Source organism: Melopsittacus undulatus, chromosome 3 (assembly GCF_012275295.1).
Source record: "Melopsittacus undulatus isolate bMelUnd1 chromosome 3, bMelUnd1.mat.Z, whole genome shotgun sequence".
NCBI lineage: Eukaryota > Metazoa > Chordata > Aves > Psittaciformes > Psittaculidae > Melopsittacus > Melopsittacus undulatus.
Genome location: NC_047529.1, coordinates 82,534,755 through 82,558,679, shown reverse-complemented (window position 1 = coordinate 82,558,679; position 23,925 = coordinate 82,534,755). Strand labels below are relative to the sequence as shown.

The window sequence follows — 23,925 nt, the reverse complement described above, 5'->3', positions numbered from 1 at the left end:
AGAACCATTGGCACAAAATCAGTGCAAAAATCTAAGACTGAGGGATGACAAGAGGGACCTTTCTCACTTCCCAGAAAGTAGCTTGTCTCCCTGGGAAAGCTATAGGGCAGCGAGAACTTCATGAGCTGTTGGCTCAGTTCAAGGTAAAAATGGTCATTTGAGAAAACCTTCCCCACTACCCCATCAGGAGAGCAACCCTCAGGAGAGTAACCCTCAGGAGAGTACCTGTTACCATGTCTCCTCGAGCAGGTTTGGCCCAGTCCACAATGACAAAGGAATGACAGCCTTCAACTGCCACAACAGTGATGTTGTGAGGGGCTTTCAGGGGACGCAGGTCTTTCTCTCTGAGGTCGTTAGGGATGATTTCATCGAGGCTCTCCACTTGGAAGTGTTCCAAGGCCTCTGTCAAGGAGCAGGGAGCTGCTGGATCTTTATTGAGATAGGTCACATAAGGAGCTGGAAGACACAGGAAAGGGTGGGTTTAGTTGGCAGTTTGTAGGTACCACAGGTTGGCAAATTCCTGAAGAGAGTGAAGTTTTGTGATGCATTTTAAAATTCCTCACCTTCCAGATGTTCACTACTGCCAACAAAGTACAGCTCGTGTTCAGTTTGATTGATGAGCAGGGGGAATGTTAATATTCAGGTCTATCTCAGACTCACAACTCTACCCAATCAGGCAAAGACAGAAGGATCATCTTTGCTATGAGAGGCATCAGAGAGCAGTCTGACTGCAGGACCCTCCTCGTGTTACTTCCAGCAGATCTGGAAGCAGGGGTGAAAATGTCACCCAGACTCTGCCTTTCCACATGTGGGAACAGATCCCTGCCAGGACTTTAGATCACCCAAGACTTTATGTGTCTTAGTGGTTGTTTTTTTACACAAACATCCTGAACTCAGAGTGAAACAGCAGAGGGAACAAGAAGATTAATTCCAAGGTAAAGTCCAACCAGGTCAAACAAAGGGATTATTGCTGTTATCCCCTCGGTACTAAGGGAGCAGGAGTTGTGAATTCCTACCTTCAGGCATGTGATCCCAACCCGCAACTTCTATTTTTAAAAGCTTTATACTGACTGGAATTGCATTTCATTTCAAGAAAAGATTAAACCATCTTTTTAAAGTCACTTAAAAGTCACTGTAACATTCAAAGTAAAGACTATAAAACTTGCTTTGGAAAAGTTTATGCAGTGGCAATAATACAATTCATTGAAATGGTAATATTTCCCTAGTGCCTTGAAATGTTCATAAACCAACATTTCTTGGTTTATCTTATTGGATTTCATGCCCTAAAGGGATTTTTTCCAGATCTTGCAATGAAGTTAATTTTAGCCTCTCCAGCTAAATGAATCAAGAAGCACTGTCAGCAAGAGAGCCGAATAGAAACATCATTAAATTGTTTGGACAGGGAAAACTGAAGATGCACTGGAAAGAGTCTTGGCATATATAAAAACAAACCTTTTACTCCAGCAGTAGAGCTCCACTTTAAGCCACATGAAGCTTGTGGATATTGGAAAGGAAGGCAAGATATCAGTCAAAGCTGACTCTCCATGCCCTGAACTCCCTGCTAAAATGCCATGTGAGCCAGCAGCTGACCTGACCTCAGCTCAGATGCCAGAGGTTTGTAAAGGGCTGCAGGGGGATCACCAGTCTGGGATGGAGGCTGGAATACAGTGCCCTACCACCTCAAATCCCTCTCTGGTCTGGCTCTCAGCAGCTTCCCTGACAAAGCAGAAGAACAGCTCTGAAGTCAGAGCTCAAATACACTTAACACCTCACAGAGACAGGAGCCAGCATCACGGCTCTTATCAATGTATTGAGGGCTCCTTCACCAAGTTCCTTCTATACAGCAAAGATACAAACAGCAAAGTCAAATTTAGCTCTATTTGTTTTACTTTTTGGAAAGTTTATATCCAAAATACCATTAATTCTTTGACTTTGAAACACACCTTTGACATACACGCTTATGCAAGGTTGGTGAAATCACTGGGGTTGCATGGGTCTGTGAAAAGAATTTGGTCCCCCAGAAAAAGACATACCTACATGGAGACTTTCATTGACTGAACTACTGGTGTGAACCTAGAATGATGCAGCTGAGCTGACCTGAGCACCAGAGTCAACACTTGCTCTCTTACTGAACACAATGCAGAATACAAAGCAAAGCAGTTACACTGAAAGAATACAATGAGGTTTGCACTGGTTCAACAAGAGCAGTGTGGGTCCACACTTAGACAAGCAAGCATCAAAGCTAGGAACAAAGTACTACTGTTTGGGTTTCTTAGTTGGCAGTCCTTACATGGACCACACACTAGTCTGTTGGATGGATCTGTGCAATGGCCTCAGCTTAAGGGCTGACCTTGCTAGAAAAAGAATTCTTTGCAGCACAAGTAGCAACCGATGTAAACCGCAGGACAACCTTACCAGTGAACCGTTTCTTCCCAGCAATATCATATTCTGACACAGGGCTGGTGCCAACAACACTCGTCTCTGGATAGACAACTTCCAGTTCTGTTGCTGTAGAAGCAGTGGTGGTGGTGGCAGTGGTGGTGGTTGGTGGCAAAGTGCTCTCAAAAAACTCGTAGTCTTCAGAGGAAACACGAGATGAAAATGTTAGCTTGCTTCACGTTATTACGGCTTAACCACGAGAAGGGAAACATTCCTGTCACCCGCCACAGTCCCAGAGCAGTGCCACACAGCCTGCCCTGGCTGCCACACACTTCTTACAGGCCTCTCAGGCAGGGTTGCCTGCACCTCAGACTTGCAAGTGTTTCTACCAAACTGATGACCATGAGACTTTGCCCTAGGATACCAGCACTGTTGTTGACTTAGACCTCACTCACACAGGAAAAAAGGATAATAATAAATGGGTGTATTCATATGCTTTGTCTGCTATTCCACCCCCTTCCCCCCCCCTTAGACCTCAAGAGAAGTCAGCACAGTGATTCAATCCCTGGCCATAGCCCTCAGATGCAGATGGAATAAGATAAGGGAGTAAAAAAATAGCTTCTTGAGAAATCTCTGTATTATTACTCTAAAATGCTAGAGCTGGTTCAAAGGGACTTTCATGTCCAGAAATAGTTGCCTTTGGACCCTTGCTATTCACATGTGATGTAGGGCTCTGGAAAACTTTCCCAGCACACCACTGCCTGCTTAAGCTCCCATTCACCAACCTGCCCCTTCAAACCTAATTCCAAAAAAAAGACAGGGGAAAAAACAACCCCAAACGTGCCACTTGCAATAGACTTTTACAGTTAAACAGTACCATCATCATATATCACATATGCCTCTGGAGTTGCTGTCACATCCGAATCCAGTCCTGAGAAGGTTTCTATGGGAAGAGAAAGAAAAAATTCCATAAGGATTCAATGGTCTCGTCCCCACCCTCCTAAAATAGTTTTGGAATGAAGTTTAAAATAAAAGCCTTTAGGTAGTTGATTTGAAAAGAAACAAGACAGCTGCCTAGTTTCCAGATAACACAGTGGCAGCCCGCTCTGCGTATTGAAAATAACAGCCGAATAGCTGACTGCAGTAGCCAGCAGTTTTGCTGAGGGAAAACGGGTTCAGGGTTTGATTTTAAATTGCTACTTAAAATCAAAAGTAATGCACCCTCCAGGAGCAATGCCCTGGGCCCCAGATGTTCCGGAGCAAAGACAGGCTGCCAGCAACCGTGTAATGCTCAGGTCAGGGTCTGACAATGTTTTATAGTCTCTGGAGCAGCAAATGTGAGAAACTTACATACAAATAAACCAACCAATAAATTAAACTGAAAACTTGCATTTAAATACTTTTTAGGGTGAATAAAAATCAAACAACCGCTGAGCCATGATATTCAGAGACTGGCTAGCAAGTAATGCAGCCCAAAAGGAATGGATTTGTAGAACGAAGTAACTGGCGCTGGATTTTCCAGAGTTGTATTTTCAACTAGCTCTAGTCTGATTCTGTGGACTGAATGCCCACTACAGGTTGGGGCAGTTTCATCCAGCTGGAATTCAGGTTGTGCATATCGAGATTGCTCTATGATGCATATCAAAGCATAGCAAGAGGAGGATAATGTGAGGTGCACACCTCAAACATTCCCCCAATCCACCCCACAAAACAATGCAAATGCACCCACAGACTTCCCAGTTGCCTATCCCTGCATCTTATCTCAATACCTCTCCAGGTCCTGTATCCATCACCAGATACATCAACCATCAAGCACCTGATCCTGTGAATCCTGGAGGCCTCACTGCATACTCAGAGAAATGCATTTCTCTGTATATTATGCAGGGAAACCGAAGGGTCCACAAACCTCAGATTAGCTATGAAATGCATGGCTAAGGTTGCATATTAGCCATGAAACGCAAACAAAGTAAAACCATTGTGCTGGAGCCCACTGCAGGTACCATGAGAAGTCTTCAGTGAAATGCTGGGACTAGGGAATGGCCAGATCGTGAACAAAGACAAGAGAAAGACAACTTTGTCCTCAGGATACTACATAGGAACTGGTAGTGCTGTTTTTACTAAGCCAGTACTACAAACAATGTAAAATTTCAATTGTCAGTGTCAAATAGTTGACAAATATAATTTCAATGATACATCTTCCTTTTTCATTTTTTTTTATTTAGAATTAACAATTATTGTACAAGACTAATTTTTTGTTACTACAGTAAATTTCTTTTAAATACACAATAGCAATTTTAATGACAAAATAAACTTTGAAAATACAGGAAAAGGTTAATTCTTGTCAAAATTTCATATAGAAAATCTGACATTTTCTTATGTTAGACTTCTGCAGCCACTTTTCAGGAGAAGATCCACTTGGAAGCCACTTGACTTCTCTGAGGGTAGTCAGTGTAGTCAGCAGTAAGCAAAGAAGATCCTTTGCTGAATTCTGCAGATCTTCTCATCACAGTTGGCCATCATTAACCAATGTCTATAATGTATGCACTTACCTTTGACTATATCCAAGTAAACAAGAGTTTTAGATGTGCAGAAGTGTGAAGTCCTTTATGGGCAGATTTCAACTCACACCTATTAGCTGGTCAGCCTTTGCTGGTGGTCCAGCAAAAATAAATACTATTTTCTGGTTTTGTAGGTGTTCAGTCTCTTCTGCTTCACTGAGCTTCTTTGGCATTAGCTGTGGCATGGTGATGATAGGGGTACTTCCCAAAAGAATTTTTCTCACATTATAATCTTCTGTACACACACACGTTTTGCTGCAGCTCTTCAGTGAACCTGCCTGTACCAAGTGAGGCTAGGTCTTGCTACGACCACTTGCACAGGCTTTTGGCATCTGTAAGGACAATGGACTGTGCAACCATCACTTGGTTTTATTACACGTAACGTGATTGTCTCCACTTTTCATTCCTTGTGAGTTCATGTAAAGATTTACCTGATTTCACCAACAAATCACACTTGTGTGGCCAGACCCCGTCCTGAAAGTTAAAGATTGCAGAATCTACTGAAATGTTGACAATAAATTCTGCTGGGTTAAGCAAAAATCCTGCCAGAGAGTAAGCAAATTTGCCATAGCTTTATAATGTTTGGCGATGGACTTTGGCACTTGTAGCCTCTGGATGTTTGTGAGTAAAGCACTTAGAAAAGACTATCAAGCTTTGGCAGAAAAAGTATTTAATCAAATGATCTGGAGTGTTTTCCAGACTCAGATTAAAGGCAAAGACAACATAAAAATATGATTTGGAAATGGACAAGGGAAAACTGCATTAAATATTTTGATAGTTCACGTAGTAATTGTTTATCCCTCTTGAAATAGTGCACTTGTTAAACAAAACTAGCCGTCGTTAAAGAAATACCACAAAGATGCGTTCTTTTCAAGCAAGCTCCTCTGTGGAACAGGCAGGTTGGTTTTGCGGCATTTGCCAAATGTTGAAGCAGATCACCAGCATGAACAAAAATGAGAAACTCCAGAGAAACTTTCATAATTGCCATGTAGGGACTAACATTGTTTGTGCTGTATAGCAGGTGAGAAGTAGAAATCCAGCACTATCTTGTCCTTCCAGTCTTCTGCTGTTATGTGCTTGCAGATATACTGTCGAAATGGCAGCAGATGTTTTAGGAGTGACTTAAAGGCCATTCTCACTGAACATGCAGCCTGTGTAAAAAACCAGTTTTCATTCAAGCCCATCTGGTAGAAGGAAAAAAAAAATGCTTTGAAATGCTTACCAAGCAGAATATTTTAAAATGTTCACAAAATCACATGAAAAGTCCCCACCCCACAACTCTGCTAAAAATAATACTGCTGTTCCTCAGCTTCTGGAGTGTATAATCAGATTAAAACCAGCCATATTACATGAACTCTTACTGTTCTTACAATATGTATTCTCAGAAGAGGTCCTTCAGCTATCAAATAGCACAGGACAAAGAGAGGAAACACTGTGGGATTTAAGCAATATTTGAGGTAAGCAAAAGGAGCTAGTGGGAGTGGGAAGGACTCGAAGTCTAATAAAAACCATGGTCCCCTTTAGGCAACTTTGAAAATACTAGGGTGACTCTATGATAATATTTGTCATGCTCCTGTAAATACAATTAAAAAAAATGAAAGCTCCAAAGGCAAACACAAAAATCTTGAAAGAAATATTTAACAATGATGGTAATTTTTACATACATACATGTTTGTTTGTGTGTCTACACATCCATGCACATGCACATATACAAGCACATTTCCATAAATGCATACTGTCAAACATCATTAGATACGTGACTAATTGTTAGATAAATGTGAACACTATAAAACATTGCGATTCCATTGTGCAAAGCACTAACATCTCTGAGTCGTACTTACCTAGGGTAGCTGGTAAGGGAATTTTCAGTCTTCTGTTTCTGAGATCCTTTCAAAGAAACCATCTTCAGATTCAGTGTGAGTTGCTGAAGCCACAGTTTTCTACATCTCTGCACTCTTCAAAGTGATAGGTCAGCTCCCTAGGCCATGGTTACATGACCTACTTGTAAATCTACTTTAGCATCAGAGATACAGATGTACAGGGAAAGGTAAAGGGATTTCATGAACCATTAAAACTGGCTACTGCAACTGGCAGATTTCTGACTACCAAGCTATTGTTTAAGACCATGCTGCTGCTGCCCATTTGTAGATTGAGTTGGGTATTGCCTACAAATGGAAATGATAAGAACAACTACGGTGCGGCCTGATCTGGATTTGCAAAATAAGCAGCTAACTGGTTTGCAATGCAACATTCAGGTTATGAAAGGGTAAAACGTGATGGAGCAGGCTCAATGCCCAAAGACTAGTGCATTTGTATTTGTTTGTTTTGGATTTCAGTTTGGCACCACATCCTAAGCTTGTATAGCTGCAACAGAGTAACAATGACATGCACACACACTGTTCCATATTCTAGATGAGAAACTCTCTGCCTTATCTATGCATAGCCAGGGTTGTCCTTCCCCAGCTTCATCCAAGGTGAGCTACATTCCTGCTAGACAATCTGCATCTGCAAGGGCTGGCATGAGAACAAGAATCCCAGTTTGCAAAAGCTGGTTTCACCATGACTCAAGCTAGAGACCCTTCAGAATTTATTGTGAGGAATGAACACAAAATAGAGGAACCCTATAGTGTCATCAGGTCCTTCCCTGGCCTGAAATGGAGTGATGTGGACCTTACATGTGAGTGATGTGACCACAAAATTACCGCCTATAGTTCTGCTCATGTGCATGAATGTATGTGACAAGACTGGATCCAACTCAAGACCCAAGTTTTGCTGAAATCAAAGCATTCCCACAGAAAACCTCAGCTTTGGGGAAAGTTAACTTTTTCCAATTAAAAACCATTTAATGTCCCAACCCCTCATCAGTTGTTCTACTCTCAGCTCCTACCTTACCACAAGGTCCAAAGTCTTCAGAGGCAGATTCTTTCCTGCTTTACATTTGTGTAACTGTGCTGTACAAACAGCACAACCAAAGAAGTTCAAACAGCACAAAGAAAAGTTACCTTCTGCATCGCACTCTGGCAGACCATCAAACCCCAACAGCAAGTTGCCCTCATCGTCATACTGTCCATAGGTGCCTGGAGGACATGTTGGCAGTGGTTTCTGAGTGGGTGGTTCAGTGGTGGTTGGTTCAGGAGTTGTGGTGGTAGTTGTAGCAACAGTTGTTGTAGTGGTTGTAGTAGTTGTTGTAGTAGTTGTTGGGGGTATTGTTGTAGTAGTGGTGGAGGGAGTAGTTGTTTTCTTAATCATTTCAAGACCAATTAAAGGTTTCCCTCCAAGACTTATTATTGGTTTATCTTGTGCACTCGCTACAGGTTTATTAAATCTGCTGTGTCCAAACAAAGGTAAGCCATCCGGACTCACCACTGGGGCACCCTTTTCATCTAGGAGAGAAGAACAAAACCAAAAATCTCACCATTAACCCATTTCAGGATTATAGCATGGTATTTATCAACAGCAGATACCACAAGAACACTGAGAGTGTGATTTACAGGCTCTTGTAACTAAATTGACAAAGAAGGTTGTTATCCGGGATAGAGCCATGGCTGAGGAAGCTGGAAAATAGTTCAGAAGAACGTCAGATAAACCACAGTGGTATTCACTTTAACCAGCTCTTTGATAAACACTTCTTGGGAAAACTGCAGGGATGTTTCACTTCAGTATTGCATGTGGCCAATGTCTGCATTTAATCTAAGTCAGTCTTGTAACTGTTGATGAAAGGTGTGATAAATCCATATCCTGCTCCCTGATGTCAAACATGTGCTAGGGAAAACTGGGATGAGCTGGTGAGATGCTGTCACTGCAGGCAAACTTTTGTGCCAGATTCTGTGTACTACAAATATTCATAGCAACCAATTTAACAGCAGGCACTGAATTTGCATTCAAGAGATCAATGCAGGTGTACTGATATGCAAACAGCAGTGTTTTTCATAGCTCACACAAAGGGTTTTTTACTATTTGTGATCAGTAAATCATCACGTACTGGTGTAGTGTTAACTGTGGGAAAATTTTTCTATGTGTACAAAGCATCAATATTTATCTGTCTCGGTTCTGTAGTCCTTTCTAATACTGATAAAAGTGAGGAGGACTTGGGTGATTCTTAGTGTCTCATAGTCTGAAGTCCCAAAGGATGCTCCAAAGCCTCCCCAGGTCCTGCGATGCATTGACTGCCTGATGAAGACCTGAGCTACAAGCAGCTCCAAACAGCTTGCACGGATCCTGGGGAGGCCTGAAGCATTCAACAGTCAAAAGCTCGTATCATGTGCACAAAAAGTGTAGATTTTTTTTGCTGTAAGAAGGAAGCTGTCACTTACCAACAATTGTACGTCCATCCCCTCCTAATTTCACTCGGAGAGGGTTGCCTTGGGAATCCTGGAGGTATTTTCCTTCAACATTTAACACAAGCCCTCGGTCAAGATCTACAATCTAAAAGCAACAGATGGACTCAAGTTTAGCTAACACAAGAGGAGGTAAAATGAGCTTTCAAAGCAACAGAAATCCTGGGGAAATTCAGATGCTAAGTGCAATGTTCAGGAATAGCTACAACACTTTTAAAAGTGAGTCATTAATTGTATAGTAATCACTGCAAAACCACTGCTGAAGAAAGCAGATCCCCAGGAGCTGGGCTCCAGAGTTGCAAAACCATGATTATACTGCTTACTGTAGCTCTCACGTGCAAAGGAGCAACTCCCTTGATTTTCCTGGGCTGTGCAACTCCCAAGGTAGACTCCTTTAACACTGATTTGAGTATGAAGATGGGATTTAAAGGAATCCCTTTTTAAAAGAAAAAGAAAAACTAAACTAGTCAATTTAGATTGAAATAGCACTGAGAACAAAGTAGCTAAGATTTTAATCAGGATAGGAGACTGAGGAAAAGTTTCTGTCTCATAAAACAAATCTGTCCGAGAGTTTGGATTGAATTCAAGAAGTAACTGCAGTTAAAACCCAGAGCTCATTTCTATTTCAACACAAAATAGCTGAACTGTCTGCTGGTTTAACCTGAGGCAACAGACTCTGAGCCACAGAACACACGAATGAAAACGGTGCTAAGTGCTGGGAGGAAACCAGAAAGAGGATGTGAGAAGCAGTTCCAGGCTGGCAAGGCAGACTTACATTTGGTCCTGGGGAAATTACTGTAGCAGAGAGATAGTACATCATGAGATCAGCCTCTGAAGCTGTGCAGGCCCTAGATCCTCTTACTTTACAAGGTGTTTGTCCTGCTTGCAGCAATGCCTTTGTCTCATGGGGCAGAGAGAGAAGCCACATGGCATCCCAAGGACCTTTCTAACCCGCTTTCTGGAATCTACTGAAAGGGCTTTGGGCATGCTTTTCAAAATGCCTCCTTAGAATGTGACATATCTGATGCACCTTTTGATGTTCCGCTAATGCAAACAGTAAGATTGAAGTGGCCATAAAATAACTGTTGTTAGGAGTCACACCATGTGTGAGCAGCTCTACTGACACCAGTTCCTTCCCCCAACTGGTTGGTCATAAAGTCAATGGAAAGGATTTCAAAAGACAAGGTCTAGGCATGTAGGCACCTAGTGGGGCTTTCCTAGGTGCATTCTGAAAATACCACTGGGAACATGTCTATACAAATGGCAAAATGTTTAAAGATATGTACATATGTGCATTTTAAAGCACTGTGATACTTATGGAGTGACTCCATATTTTGATCCTCTTGCTCACAAGCTTCTCCCTGGTGTGTGAATCTGGGAAAAGCAGTGCTGAACACATCCTTCCCAGCAGCTCTTCCAGGCAGTCCCCATTCACACCGCATGGCAGACAAGCTCAGGGACACTGGAGAGTGTAAGTCTAACTGACTGAGGGAAAATGTTTCACTGAATTTCTCAGAGTAATGTTATAGTTGAAAATTCAAGCCACTGGGTTTTAAATCACACACCCAAAATATTCAAAAAATGGAAATGGAGAATTTGTCCTTAGATTTCAGTTGAACAGTAGAAACTAGATCACTAAGAATAACCTCACTTTACAGATTTGCTGACTGAGGGCATTCACTGTTCTCTCTTTTCTTAGTAAAAATGGAAGTACAATAAAAGGCCAAAGCATCTTGAATTTGGAGAGAAGGTCACCCTACCCACTTTGTTCCTTGAGGGCCATTGATTACTCTCTGTCCACTTGGTTTTCCGTTATTACCAGGTATTATTTTTCCATTTCCATTTTTTGTTGTAAGATTAGGTCTGCCATTGTAACCTGAAACAGAAAAGAAAACACCCTATTGTGAGGGAATCTGTGCAACCTACAACCCACATCTTAAAATGCAAAGAAATGCATTTCTGACTGATCTGGACATATACGAGAGCAGAAAGAGCCATCACCACACTCAGCAAAACTGGCGTTTCCTTTCTGCTTTGAGCAACTGTTGTGACCCTGTTAGATGCCATCTTAAAGATTTGCAAGCTGGTGGACCTCAGCACAACACTGAATCTGACTAAAGCATAGCAAATGCAATAGTCCAGCTGCATGATTCTCACTCTGTAACAGTGAGGACACATTGAAAAAAACACAGATGTCTACATACAGCATAGAGGGTATTTACTACAGGTCACTCAACACTAAGATGGATGTCCACGCACTGGAGGAAGAGAGAATATTTCTACCTAGCAATATGACTGAGACTGTGATTCTCCATAGGTGATAGGGGGAACACTTGATGTGTGATGGACTCTCCATTCCACTACCCAGGTCAGGAGATATTCTGACAGAAAGCAAACCTCTAACTTGATGCAAACCCCAGACATAAAAGTCCTGACTGTCACACAAGCTGGCTTCAACAGGAACGTGCAACCCTGAGCTGTCACTTAGAAAAAAAGATTAGAGTGGCTTAAAATTTGATTATGGAAAACAGAATAACAGGACATCATGAGGAAACACCTTACTGCCTACATAACCTACAGCAGCCTTTTAGTAATCCATACGATGAAGAGCAATATACCTGAGAGGCTGTCATATTCTGAGTACAAATGTGCTTTCAGGCAGCATTCAGTGAAGACATTGCTCAACAAGGAAAAGAAACCTCTTTCCAATTTAGTACCTAACTCTGTGGATCATGGGATCCTGTGCAGATCAGAACACGCGATCAAAGGTCTGGGGGCACTATTTTACACCAATTGAGCAATGTTCTCAATAACTGGGCTCCCTGAGAACTGCCAAAATAAAAAGTAATACATTACACTAAATAATTGAACCTGCATTTTGATGGAGGACTTCTCATCTAACTGCTGATCTCAGGCAAAACACCATTCAATGATACCACTACAACAAAGACATGATACCTTGTCTATAAGGAGGTCTAACAAATTGCCGTTGGGAAGGATTCCATAGCCTGGAGTTCAGTAGTCTCTGGCGAGGGGACAAAGTGGAAGAAACTGTGGGAGAAACAGTGTGTGTGGTAGTAGATGCAGAAGAACGTGGCCAGACAAAGCTTGGTTTAGGTGGGGTATGCTTGTTAGAGGACTGAGCAATCCGCGATGCAATGGGAGAGCTTCCTGGTGATTCAGGAGAAGACATTTTTAATGTTGGAGTTTTTTCCTTCTCTTCCTCTTCAGAGCTTACTTTGTGAGGTAGAAGAGTGTCCATAGATTTCCTCTGATTGCTAGCAATGTCTTCATACATGTTTTTGTTACCTCTAGAAATAGAAGGGGGGAATTTTGCTGCTAAAGATGTGGGTTTCTCTTCCACTTCTTTCTGATCATATTCATTGTAATAATCATCCTCTTCATTAGAAACTGACTGACGAGATTTAGATGAAGAGGAGGAAGGAACTTTTTGAGGAAGTTCAGCTTTGGACATTTTTGAGGGCAGCAAGCCATACTTTTTCTCTGTTTGGGACACTGTTCTTGTAGCAACCCTTGAGCGAGTAGGTAATGAAGAATGAGCTTGTTTCGAAGACGTGGATGACAACCTTGGATTATACTGGTTGTCTTTTGCTGTATCACTGGCAGAACTGGAATGTGGCTGAGTGAGTTTTGGTTTATAGGGAGGTACCTGAGAACCTGGCTGCTGTTGTTTCGATAGAGATGAACTTGAGCTTCCCTGAGAGAAAGATGCAGGTAATCCTCTAGAAGAGGACACCTCTTTAGGAAACACAGAGCGGCTGCTTGCTCTGTCACTGACTTCTGTTACATCCTCATCATCATCTTCCTGCAATTCTTCATTACTCTGGGATGAGGCATGAGATGGAAGGCGCCGGCCCCTTGAATGCAGTAAGGAAGGACTGGTTTGTGCCCTCTGTGAAGGCTCTGAGTGGGAGGTCTTCTCCAATGGAAGATGAGAGGAGAATGCCTTTTTAGGCAAAGATATACTTGGTTTTGATCGAGCAAGGATTTCTTTTACTTCTTGACTGTCCTCCTCTTCAGGCTTATGCTTGGAAAAAGAAGACTGCAAAGGAGAATGCTTTTCTGGAGCAGCTGCTCGACTTTGTTGTTCTTCTGAGTCAGAGTGGGGTGACTTTTCACCATGTGTCTCTCTGAGGTGAGAATCAGAACTGACCTGAGAATTTCTTCTCTTGGAATAGACTGCTGAAGAAGACTGCCTGGAGGAGGGTAGAGAACGAGATAAGGGGTTTGCCTCTTGTGAGTCCTCCCTATAATTCTTATCAACATCTTTTCCATTGGATTTGTCACTAGTAGAGGAGTGAGACTGAGGTGAATTTTGACCAGAAACAGCAGACTTCAGCTGGACTGCCACTGCAGCTAATTTAGAATCCTTCCACGTGCGAGAACTGGAGCCTGAGGGAAGCTTTGTTTGCTGTGATCTAGAACTGGGCCGTACTGCTCTATCCGCTGCTTCTTCACTATCAAATTCATTATGGCTATCACGAGCATGGGAACCTGCTGATTTGGAAGAGGGCTGAAGTGAATGACCTAGAGAGCCAGACCTTCTGGGGTGGCTTGGGACAACCTCACGAGAGATAGCAGATTGCCGATTTGATGGCAATGCCGTGCGAGTAGGCTCTGAAGTTTCAGAAGACACTTTCACCAGCATGGGGTCTGGCCTTCCTTCCACATTACCTGTGAGTTCATTATTTTTGGCTGGCCGAAGATGGGAAGATGCTTTAGAAGGCACATTGGTGTTGCTTTGCCTCAGTTGCTTTGTTTCATTATCTGTGTGTTTAGGAACAGATAAGGCAGAAGATTGTGCTGATGATGGTAACAGTGGTGGTGGCTCACGTTTGTCTGTACTTGTCTGCCGTGATACCTCTGATGTGTGGGTCTGGACCCCTGAGGCAATGACAGGGTGGATTGGCCGACTAGGGGATAAGGGTCTAACATATCTCCTCTGATCCTGGGCTTTTGGTGGTGTCATTGAAGCTTCTTGGGAGGAATCTTGATCATCTGTCACCTCAGTGGACTGGAGATCAGTCTCCAGCTCTTCTGTCTTTCTGGAAGGTAACTGAGATTTACTCAGGACCCCTCTAGTCAAGATTTTATTCTTATATTCAGAAAGAAGACTCTTCTTATCACTAACATTAGGTGAATGAACAGAAGATTGCTTAGAGGAAAGTGATGGCTGGACTTTTGAAGAAACAGATGAAGTCTGAGAAGGAGATGAGCCAGCATTCCTGTTTTTCTTAGCCTCTGAATTGTCTGGAATATTTGTTTGTTGCTTAGCAACTGAATCTTCATGAACAGCTGGGGAAAAAGAAAAAAGTGTTTGTTCACAACAATAGAAGCAGCACAAAAAACTGATCAAGAGAGAAACCATGCAGCAAGAACAACTTAAGAGAATATAAGACAACAGCTATTTCTGCATTAAGCAGTCTGTGGAGTCTACCTGAGAAAGTTTTGGTTTGTAGGAAGGTATCTATGTGGAATTATTGCAGCTTGAGTAAAAATTGTAGTAATTAATATCAAGTATCTAAAAGCAAGGACTGCAAACAGCAGTGGAACTAAATCTTCAGCAGAGCTTAGTAACATTGGTGGCAGGCTGCTGCATTATCCCATTTGAAGCTGTGGACGACATTTTTTGTTAACTCAGCAAATCTTCTGTCCCCAAAAGGACATCTCTTTGGCAAGAAGCAAAGACAAGGACTGGTATCTAAATAAGCCACTCTGAGTGACTTTCAGGAGTGGGAGTTATCAGGAATAGTACAAAGACCCAAAGCAGTGTATTCGTTGACCTTTGGATAACAAGAGCATATAGAGTTTTCATGCAGGAAATAGAGCATGGCATGCATTTATTTAAGATGTTAAAATGTGTATAAAATGTCTTTTACATGCATCAGAGTGACAAATGTTTATCTAGAAGCATCTATTTGGACAATATAGTGATGAAAAGAGCTAACATAAACAGAATTACATAGGTTAGATGAAGTGCAGAAGAAGCTAAGTCAGCAACAAGTAACAACTGGCACCAAGGCAAGAATGAGTGGAATACGCAGCTGGTCCATGGCTTGGTGCTCACCTGCTGGGATGGCGACACTGAAGGCTTTAGACTGAGGACCTGGTCCCCTCCTGTTTGCAGCACGGATTTTGAATATATAGCGTTCCCCGGCCTGCAGACCATCTATTATGGCTGATGTTGTAGCTCCAGAGTAGGTGATGGACTTGGCTCCAAATGGCTTGAGAGCCGGGGCGTATGAAAGAATGTATTCTGAAATGATTTGGCAGACGGTTGGAAGGAGGAAACTGAAAACAGTCCTGTTTCCAGCGGACAGACTGTATGGGTAGGATGAATTAGAACGTGCATTACTAAAATTAATACACTAGCAATGCACGTTGAGTCAACAGCTGGAGTACAAAGACATGAGAGAGACACATATTTATGTAGGTAAGTTAAACTTTTGTTCATGTTAACAGACAAAGCCAAACCACATCAATGACCTAATGACTGAGAAGGAATACGTTAGCTATACCTTTGTAAAAATACATAAGAAACAATGCCCATCACAGTGAAGTATCACCAAATGGAACCAGACTGGAGCTGTACACTCTTCTAGAGAAGGCAGGGGGACATGAGGAAGTTACAGCACCAACTGCTGTGTGTTTTGGTGAGCTGCATCAGGAGACTTTTTTTTTGTTTCTTGACATGAACTAATAAATGGGAAAAAATGAGTCAACTAGAAAAAAAAAGTAACTGCCTTAAATCAGAAAGAACAGAAGGAACTCACAAAGAGAAAATGCACTGGAGGAAGAAGACATGTATGAACATTGCCAGGAAAATATGCACTGTGGAAATCTAGTCTGAAAGACTGCAAATGTTAGGTATTGTGATTGCTGCAATCAGAATACCCTGAAGAACCACGAGCAGATTTTGGACTTTCCATGAGGAATTTTGTACTTACTACTAGCTACCAAAATATCTGCAATCAACACCACATGATCCAGAAAATATTATTCCAAAAACATGACTTGCTCACAATGGTGGAAAACACACAGATTGTGTTGCTCACTGTAGCTATGTACACAGCAAATAAGAATGCTAAAAAATTTTCTGTCCCATTGAAATTATTTGGAAAAAGAAATAGATGGTGTATTTACATAATTATCATTCAAGACATCAGTAGTAATACCAGGTGACATTATTCATTACTATTAACTACTTTCTTATTCTACATTTACAGCACAGCTTTGGCACAGCTATAATTGCACTGTACTTTAAGACCCTCATTCTGTAAAAACAGATCTGCCAGTCCATTGTGGTGAAACTCTACCAGCTCCAAAGGCCATGTACGCATTCCTCAGCAGTGCTAGGGCCTGAGGGGCATCGCCATGTAAACACCAAAAATTTACTTTGAATTTGGAAACAATATTACTGCAGTCAAATATAAGTGTTTCCAGCTGAGCCATTGCTTAGAAGGGTTTTATCTGTAATCCACAGGCCAGCAGGTAAAATTCATGCCGCTATGATGGATGTTCTTATTCAGAAAAGATACTTTTACTGGTAAATAACAGCACTGCATATTGCCAAATGGTACCAATAGCACTCCTGTCCAACCAAATGTAAATCTAACACATTGTGCTTCACTATAGCCAGGACCAAACACCACTGCAGAGACAGCAAAACAAGCTTTTGCTGCCACTTAAGAAAGTCACCCTGCTCTCACTTTTCAGTTCTGTGGTATCTGTGCTCTGTATTAACTTTCTGTATTGAGAGAAATTTCACCCCTGTAGAAATTACTGCTGGTATGAAGAGGGGTCTTCCAATTACACTCTCAAGCAGTGCAGATAAGATCTCAGCCATGTGCAGGCTTCCTTTTCTTTTCAATCCTCCATAAGAGGCATGGGTATAGAATAAAAATAGTGGTTTGGAAGAAAATTCGAAAGGCTGCCAATTTTCCCTTTCTATGCAAAGAAAGAAACTAACATCTGAGGAGTCACAGATGGGAAAACTCTAGAACATAAAACAACCTTTAAAACCAGGGAACTTACTTTTTTTCTGAAAATAAGACCATATTCATTGTGTTAAGAAATAAGTCAAGCACAGGTTATCAAAATCCAGGAAAAAAGTCCTCAACATTTTATATGCAAACGCATTTAATAATTAGTTGGGGGGAAAAAAATCCATGTATTTGAATGCTTTTGATTGTTTTATTTTGTTTTAAGATACACAGGAGCTGCTTTAACTGCAGAGGCCCTCGTGTAACTTCAGGTAACTCTCAAATGGCTACTGAAGGATATATCCTCCCAATAATATGTGGTACAAATATATAAAAGGACAGGGTTAAAAAACAAAAGGACCAAAAGACAAAAATTCTTGATTACTGTGCACCATCAAAACAATGAAATCACTGAGTTAGCACACTATGAAGTGCTAATTCAGTGATTTCATTTAGCCAGTATAAATATCACTTTTGTCATTTATTTAGTTTAAAAACAAGACTTCTCGTGTAATACTTTGTATTCAAGAAAAACAATGATATATTAGACATGTAAATGTGTTTAGCCCTTGAATATCAGGTATCTTTCAAATGATTGCTTTGGATGAATCATCTGAGGATCAGCAGACAAAAAATGGACAAAGGGCTACAGACTGCACAAAATTAGGAGCAGATCTGAAATTTCAGATAATATCCTTGCATGACCCTACTTTAAAAAATAATAATTCTTGGGCAGAATTGCAGGTCCGCTGAAGCAATTGGCAAAACTCCTGCTGACTTCAAAGAGGAAGGAATTCCACCACTGCCCTGAAGAACACATAAAGCAGGTCTAGTATACAGGCACGGTGCACTTCCCTGCAGGCCAAACATTTTTTAAATCCTGGGATGCTACAGTGCTGATAAGGTACCTCCAGAACTTGCGTAACTTGAGAACACAATCCCATCAACCACTGCAGAACAGGAGCAGCTGAAAAATCAGCCTGGTCATTTTCAAGGGGAAAAAGAAAAGAACCACCCAGAACCTCTGACAAATTAGCTTTATGACCATATACAATAATGCTACAGTACACAAGGCTTATATGTGGTGTCTGTTGAAATCACTATTTGCACTTACTTCTTAAGCTGAAGTTTCTTTCCACAACAAGCTAGAAATAAAACACAACATGAACCCACTCACTTTCTTAGCAACTACCCAGCTTTTCCTTCTTCACCTAACTGTTACAAATCCTTTGGGAAACATCCTTCTTGAGCTCCATTTTGACCTGCTTATTAATGGAAGAAGAGGTAAGCATGTGCACGTGACACCCCAGAAATATCTGTGACACCCCAGGCACAGGGCGATGATGGCTTCTCAGTAATGGTCCGTAGATGTTGGGCTGGAAACAAGGAAATCTCAGTTGACTATAAGCCACTGACAACTGAAAAACTCCTGGCACAGACAATGGTTCCATCTCACTGCGAAGTGGCAGTCTGGCTTTGAGAAGACCAGCTCCTTGAGAGGGTTAAAAAATGACACTGATGACTTACCTTTGACTTTTCCTTCACTCTCTGGGAGAGCATCCCAGGATGCTGCTACAGATGTTGGTTTCCCCTTTAGTGGCCAAACATCTAAATTTTCAGGTGCACTGGAAGGAGCTGTGAAACAGCCATATGCAGAAGAAAAGTAAGAAAAGTTGACCCACACAGACCACACCTTTTCTCATAGCAGAAATTCTTACACAGCAATTTCAAAGATAAATGTGGAAAGCACACATGGCCCAGGTCCACGCATGCCTCTACTACATCTCTCTACCAGGCTCCTACAGTGAAATTGTATCCTTTAGTTACAGGCTGTTTCCACAAGACTGCTACTGTAGCTTATCTGGAATTATGTTGTAAATAGGTTGTCAGGGACCAAGTACCTGTACAAAAGGGGCCCCACAGCTTCTTTGTGGTAGAGGTAAGATTTAAATCTGCTGCCCCCAGACAGGGACAGCAGCAAGGCTGCTCCCCCCCAGAGGAAGGGGCACACAGGTGCTGACCCTTCCACCAGAAATACTCAACCTATCTCCCTTTCTTCTTGCTGTGCCTGTGTGCTCTCCAGGGCACTGCTACAGGGATGCAGGCAGCGGCAAGGCTTTTCCCATGTTCTCTGCTACCCCAAGCAATCACTTACTCTGGCTTTTCCTCAAGTCAGCCATATTTCACTGCTCAAACCCTAAGACTTGCGTTACCTCAAGGACATTCTGAATACACACCTGCCTCTGGGGTCCGTTGGTAAACAGATACGCTCCATTTGCCTTCCTTTTCTCCCTCTAGGATTTGGACTGCAAACTCATACATGGTGTCTGGCAGCAGATTCTCCACCAGCGCCCGACGGTTGGACACCTGCTTGTAATCCCACCTTGCTGATTCCCCCTTTTCCCGATAGCGAACGTTGTATTGCCTGGCATCACAAACACAAGAAAATAAAAAGTCACACACTGAAACCTAGTGTTAGCAGAACCTGAGAGGGATGGGGCTGCTTTACTCTTAGCTAGCCTGCTAGGGCTTCCTGGGGAGCTGCCAAACTGCAAACAACAAAGTAACACTACCACCAAGAGACAGCATCTTTTACCGGAACATTTTTGTGCCTCCTCTACTGGAGTCTGATCGCTTTCATCCCAAGGGACAAACTGCTCTTTCCAGCCTCTTACTTAAAGAGTGGGGAAGCTGCTGGGCTTTCTGAACCAAGCCAGACATAGTCTGGGAGGCAAGGAGGATACATCACCTAACATCCACCCTCATCAGGTTTCTAACAGCTTCTCTGAAGCATCCCCTACCAGCTACTATCATAGGTATGGATATGCAAATTCCTATGCCCTGAGCTAAATTATTCTCACAACCAAGTGTAATTAAATAAATGCAATAGCAATCAGTAGTGTGCTCACCTTCAGCAGCTCACCTTTATATGCATTCAGAAAAGAAAACATGGAACTACCTATTTGCTGCAACCTTCTGTTTTTCATACAGCGGGTCTGTCCAAACAACAAGCACAGACTGAGAGGACATAACTCGAACAGTTATGTCTTGTGCCACCTCCACCTCTTCCTCCTCTGAAATGGCAAAACAAAATAGCACATCAATAAGAACTTTGGAGTTCTCATAAAAAACAGTAACAGTCTTTAACTGAGATGATACTACGCACACACCACAGATGGATAACAAATACAGCTGCAGTGGAAAACCAAGTCCATTAATTACTGATGGTACCCCATGTTGTCATCGTTTCATCTGTTTGCTTACAAGACCAGGGTGCTAATATACTCTACAGTCCTTCATCATTCTATCAGTCCCCAAACTGTTACTTATAGTGAGTGTGTTATTAACATACTGACATTCATTGTCTCTGGAAAACTCACTGCTAGAGCTGCCTGGAGAGCAGAAATTTTGCCTTATGAAAATGTTAGAGATTTTAAAAATTGTTTTCCTATTGAAGGTCAATAAAACCAGGGGCTGTAAAAAACTCTTCACGAGGGAAAATCCCTGTATTTTTTACATTTTTGAGTGCTTCAAACAGGTTGCTCAGATTCAACAGCTTTGTGTTTTTTTATGGTAGATAAGGCAAAAATTAAAAAAGAAAGAATAAAAAAGCACCTGCCTGCAGTGGGCTGTTCTGACACATCCGTCTCTTCCTCAAACAGCCACAACATTTTTAAATTCAGTGAAACTAATTTGTTTGTTTGTTTGTTTTTTTTTTTGAGGTTCTTAATTTTGCTGAGGCCCCTTTTTCTATCTGTCCATCACTTTGTCTGGCCTACTCCACCTAATGCCCTATGAAAGTTTTATTACTCTTCCTATTAGCAACTACTCCCAAGTATCCCAGAGGTACAGGTGCAGCTTTCCAGCCAAATTTTTACAGAAGATGGAAAAATATTGATGTCTCAGGAAAGGACAGGAGCCAGTAAAATCCGGGGTATGATTTCATTCTCTAGGGAGCTCACTCATGTATGACTGAAGTTCAAGGAAAGATTGCCCTTCTCTTAAGAGGGTGGTATGGTATCCCAGCACTGCCCACACAGAAGGCAGGCAGTAGGGAAGCCAATTTCACTTTTTCCAATCAGTTTTTTTAATGTAGAGAGTTCTCAGACAAGTCCGGGTTTTCCAAGCCAAACAGCCAAGAGTGGCTGGAAAGTGGCTTAGGGCCCTATTCACAGTTTTTGAGTCTTCTCATGCAGTTATTGCAGTGCATAACATTTGCCAATAGCTAGACAGGACCACGTAAAACAAACAAATAAAACCCCAATAACAGAAACCCTAACCAACTATGTTGTAGAATTGTATCATGCTATTAATCCTGCTTGAATTGGAGAAACAATCAGAGACACCCATCAAGCTTTTTCATACACAGAGAAGAACTCAGCAGCTCCAGCACCACTTGACTTGCAGTTCAAAAATCACAAAGTTATCTCATTGTGACCAAATGTTTCCATGAATTACAGCAGATGTGAAAGAGTCATACCTGTGACTTTTCTTTTAGTTAAAGATGACCTATAGACAGGTCGGCTCCGTCCTTGGGAGCTCCTTGATGGCAGCGAAACCACATGAACTGACTCAGAGGCTGCACGTGCAGGGAGAAAACAGAGGTATTCCTGTAAGTCTTTTCAGACAGAACTCTGTTTTATTCTTTTCTGAGATACAAAAGGAGAAGCTTACTTGAAAGTTAATTTATTTAGAGACATATTTATGTCAGAGGGTTCAATATGCGTGCAGTAAGAACAGTAAAGTTGGTATTTTAGAAGCAGAAAAGCAAATTATTAACATGAAAAGACCAGTACAAAAGTCCTGTATTCTAGGGCTGAGTTCTTCTCCTGATAATTTGATTATTTAAACATCATTTGTCCTCCCTCTTCAAAAAAGCATAGCATAAACATAATGAAAACAAGAAGCAGATGCTCCAAACCACATTATGAACTATCTCTCATCAAGATTAACTTTGTTACTGAGCTCCCACCAAGCCAGTGACAAGGTTTCCATTGACTTCTCTACTGCCTGAGCAGGCTCTCAGCCTGCAGAGCAGTGGTACGTGCTGGGCATCAAACAGGAGAGCATCTTCCATAGGTATGTGTCTCAACCCTGTCACCTTGGCACAGACACCAGAGTCTCCCCTTCACAAGTGGTGCACAGAAAGATGTAAAGGTGAATGTTAGAGAAGGGATGAGAAATGAAAAGGGAGAAGAACAGACAGAGGTGACTGAGGAGTTCTCTCTCTTTGGAAAAAATGAGATAAAGACATGCATTTAATACAAAACACACAAAGTGGAAGGGAAATAGACATTCACACTGCAAATCCAGGAATTCTGCCAGCCACGTATGATTTTGGATCCATCCCTCATTTTGTAACCCAAGACCAGATTATCTGCAGGACAGGCTTCCAGCCTAGAGGAAAGATGTTGAAAGAAAGAAGCAAACACACCCAAACAGCACAGGACCAAAGCAAGACTTGTGAACGCAGACCTGGTGTCTGCTGGGGCAAGAGGCGCTCAGGCAGCAGAACAGAAATAGGTCAGTCACAACACAGCAAGTGACACATAGAAAGCAAAGGAAAATGCTCAGCCTCTACAGAAACAGAGCAGTTGCAAACCCCATTGATACTGTTAAATGGGAAATCCTTTAAATATAGGGCAGGTGATCTAGGGCATGATCACCGCACAGCAGGGAGAACAGAAGATGTCAGCCTGACTGTCTAAGGAGCCCTTGGTGACCAGGACCTCATGAAGCCTCTGGAAAGAACATGGACAAACAAGTGTAACACTCTAGTACTGAGCCCATGAAACAGTTTTAATGGTAAGTGCGGATACATTTAATTAAAGCATTATTTTTTTTTTTCTCCAATGGCCTGAAATAACATAGGGACACAGAGCGTAAGTGGAAGACAAGAAACAATGGATTTCAGAGTAGTCCCACCATATGCAAGGAGAATATGAGCTACAGCTCTTTTCCCCAGCCCTTCCCTCTGCTGTTAATAGGAGTAACTTGCTCTTTAACACAACATCAAGCTCTGCAACACTTTCTACACTGCTCATCACATTTTTCTGTTAAGAACATGTTAAAGAATGCAATTAGTGGTGAGCATTTTTATTTATAGGAGGAATTTGTCTGATGGTTACAACAAGTGCTCTGTGATCACCTAGCAGCCACAGCAGCGAACAGAAGCATGCTAGCTCAGCTAAACATGTTACTAGGGAAATCAGAGTCACCTAGTTTCCGTGCTTCCTGGTTTTGTCGCTCTTGCAACAGTGGAGCATAGTTCATCCTTCGACTGCTCTCTCCATATCCACGGAGGTAACCTTGGGATCTGCTGCGTGGACTCCTCAAGCCTGCCCCACCATAAGGTGGCTTCCACCGAAAAGGTAACCTGCCATCTGGAGACTGGGCACGCATTCTCAGAGGTCTGTTTGGAATGTCCTTTTCTTCAAAAAATAAGCAAACACATACAAACAAAATCCATCACTGTTATTATGGAGCACATGACATGTATGGCAGCTAACATATGTCTGTTGCAAGTGCAACTATTAAATTACATCAGAACAAAAGGCATAATTTTATAGATTTTTAGCTTTGCTATAAAACCCAGCTGCAATAACAACAAGTTTTCCAAGTGGGATGTGCAATACTCAATTGCATCTT

The 23,925-nt window shown here is 42.0% G+C and overlaps 1 protein-coding gene across 1 annotated transcript in view; it reads right to left on the bottom strand.

Moving 5' to 3' along the window:
- The window catches only part of FNDC1 (fibronectin type III domain containing 1), a 61,985-nt gene that overhangs the window by 17,070 nt on the left and 20,990 nt on the right, over positions 1-23,925 (bottom strand). The window contains exons 2-14 of the mRNA XM_034060763.1: positions 23,496-23,708; positions 21,758-21,856; positions 20,237-20,351; positions 19,515-19,702; positions 18,805-18,912; positions 15,363-15,551; positions 12,233-14,590; positions 11,035-11,150; positions 9,251-9,362; positions 7,940-8,320; positions 3,257-3,322; positions 2,416-2,577; positions 226-456 (exon numbers count right to left, since the gene is read on the bottom strand). Of these exons, the coding sequence (XP_033916654.1) occupies positions 226-456; positions 2,416-2,577; positions 3,257-3,322; positions 7,940-8,320; positions 9,251-9,362; positions 11,035-11,150; positions 12,233-14,590; positions 15,363-15,551; positions 18,805-18,912; positions 19,515-19,702; positions 20,237-20,351; positions 21,758-21,856; positions 23,496-23,708 (4,338 nt within the window). The remainder of the gene's footprint in view (positions 1-225; positions 457-2,415; positions 2,578-3,256; positions 3,323-7,939; positions 8,321-9,250; positions 9,363-11,034; positions 11,151-12,232; positions 14,591-15,362; positions 15,552-18,804; positions 18,913-19,514; positions 19,703-20,236; positions 20,352-21,757; positions 21,857-23,495; positions 23,709-23,925) is intronic.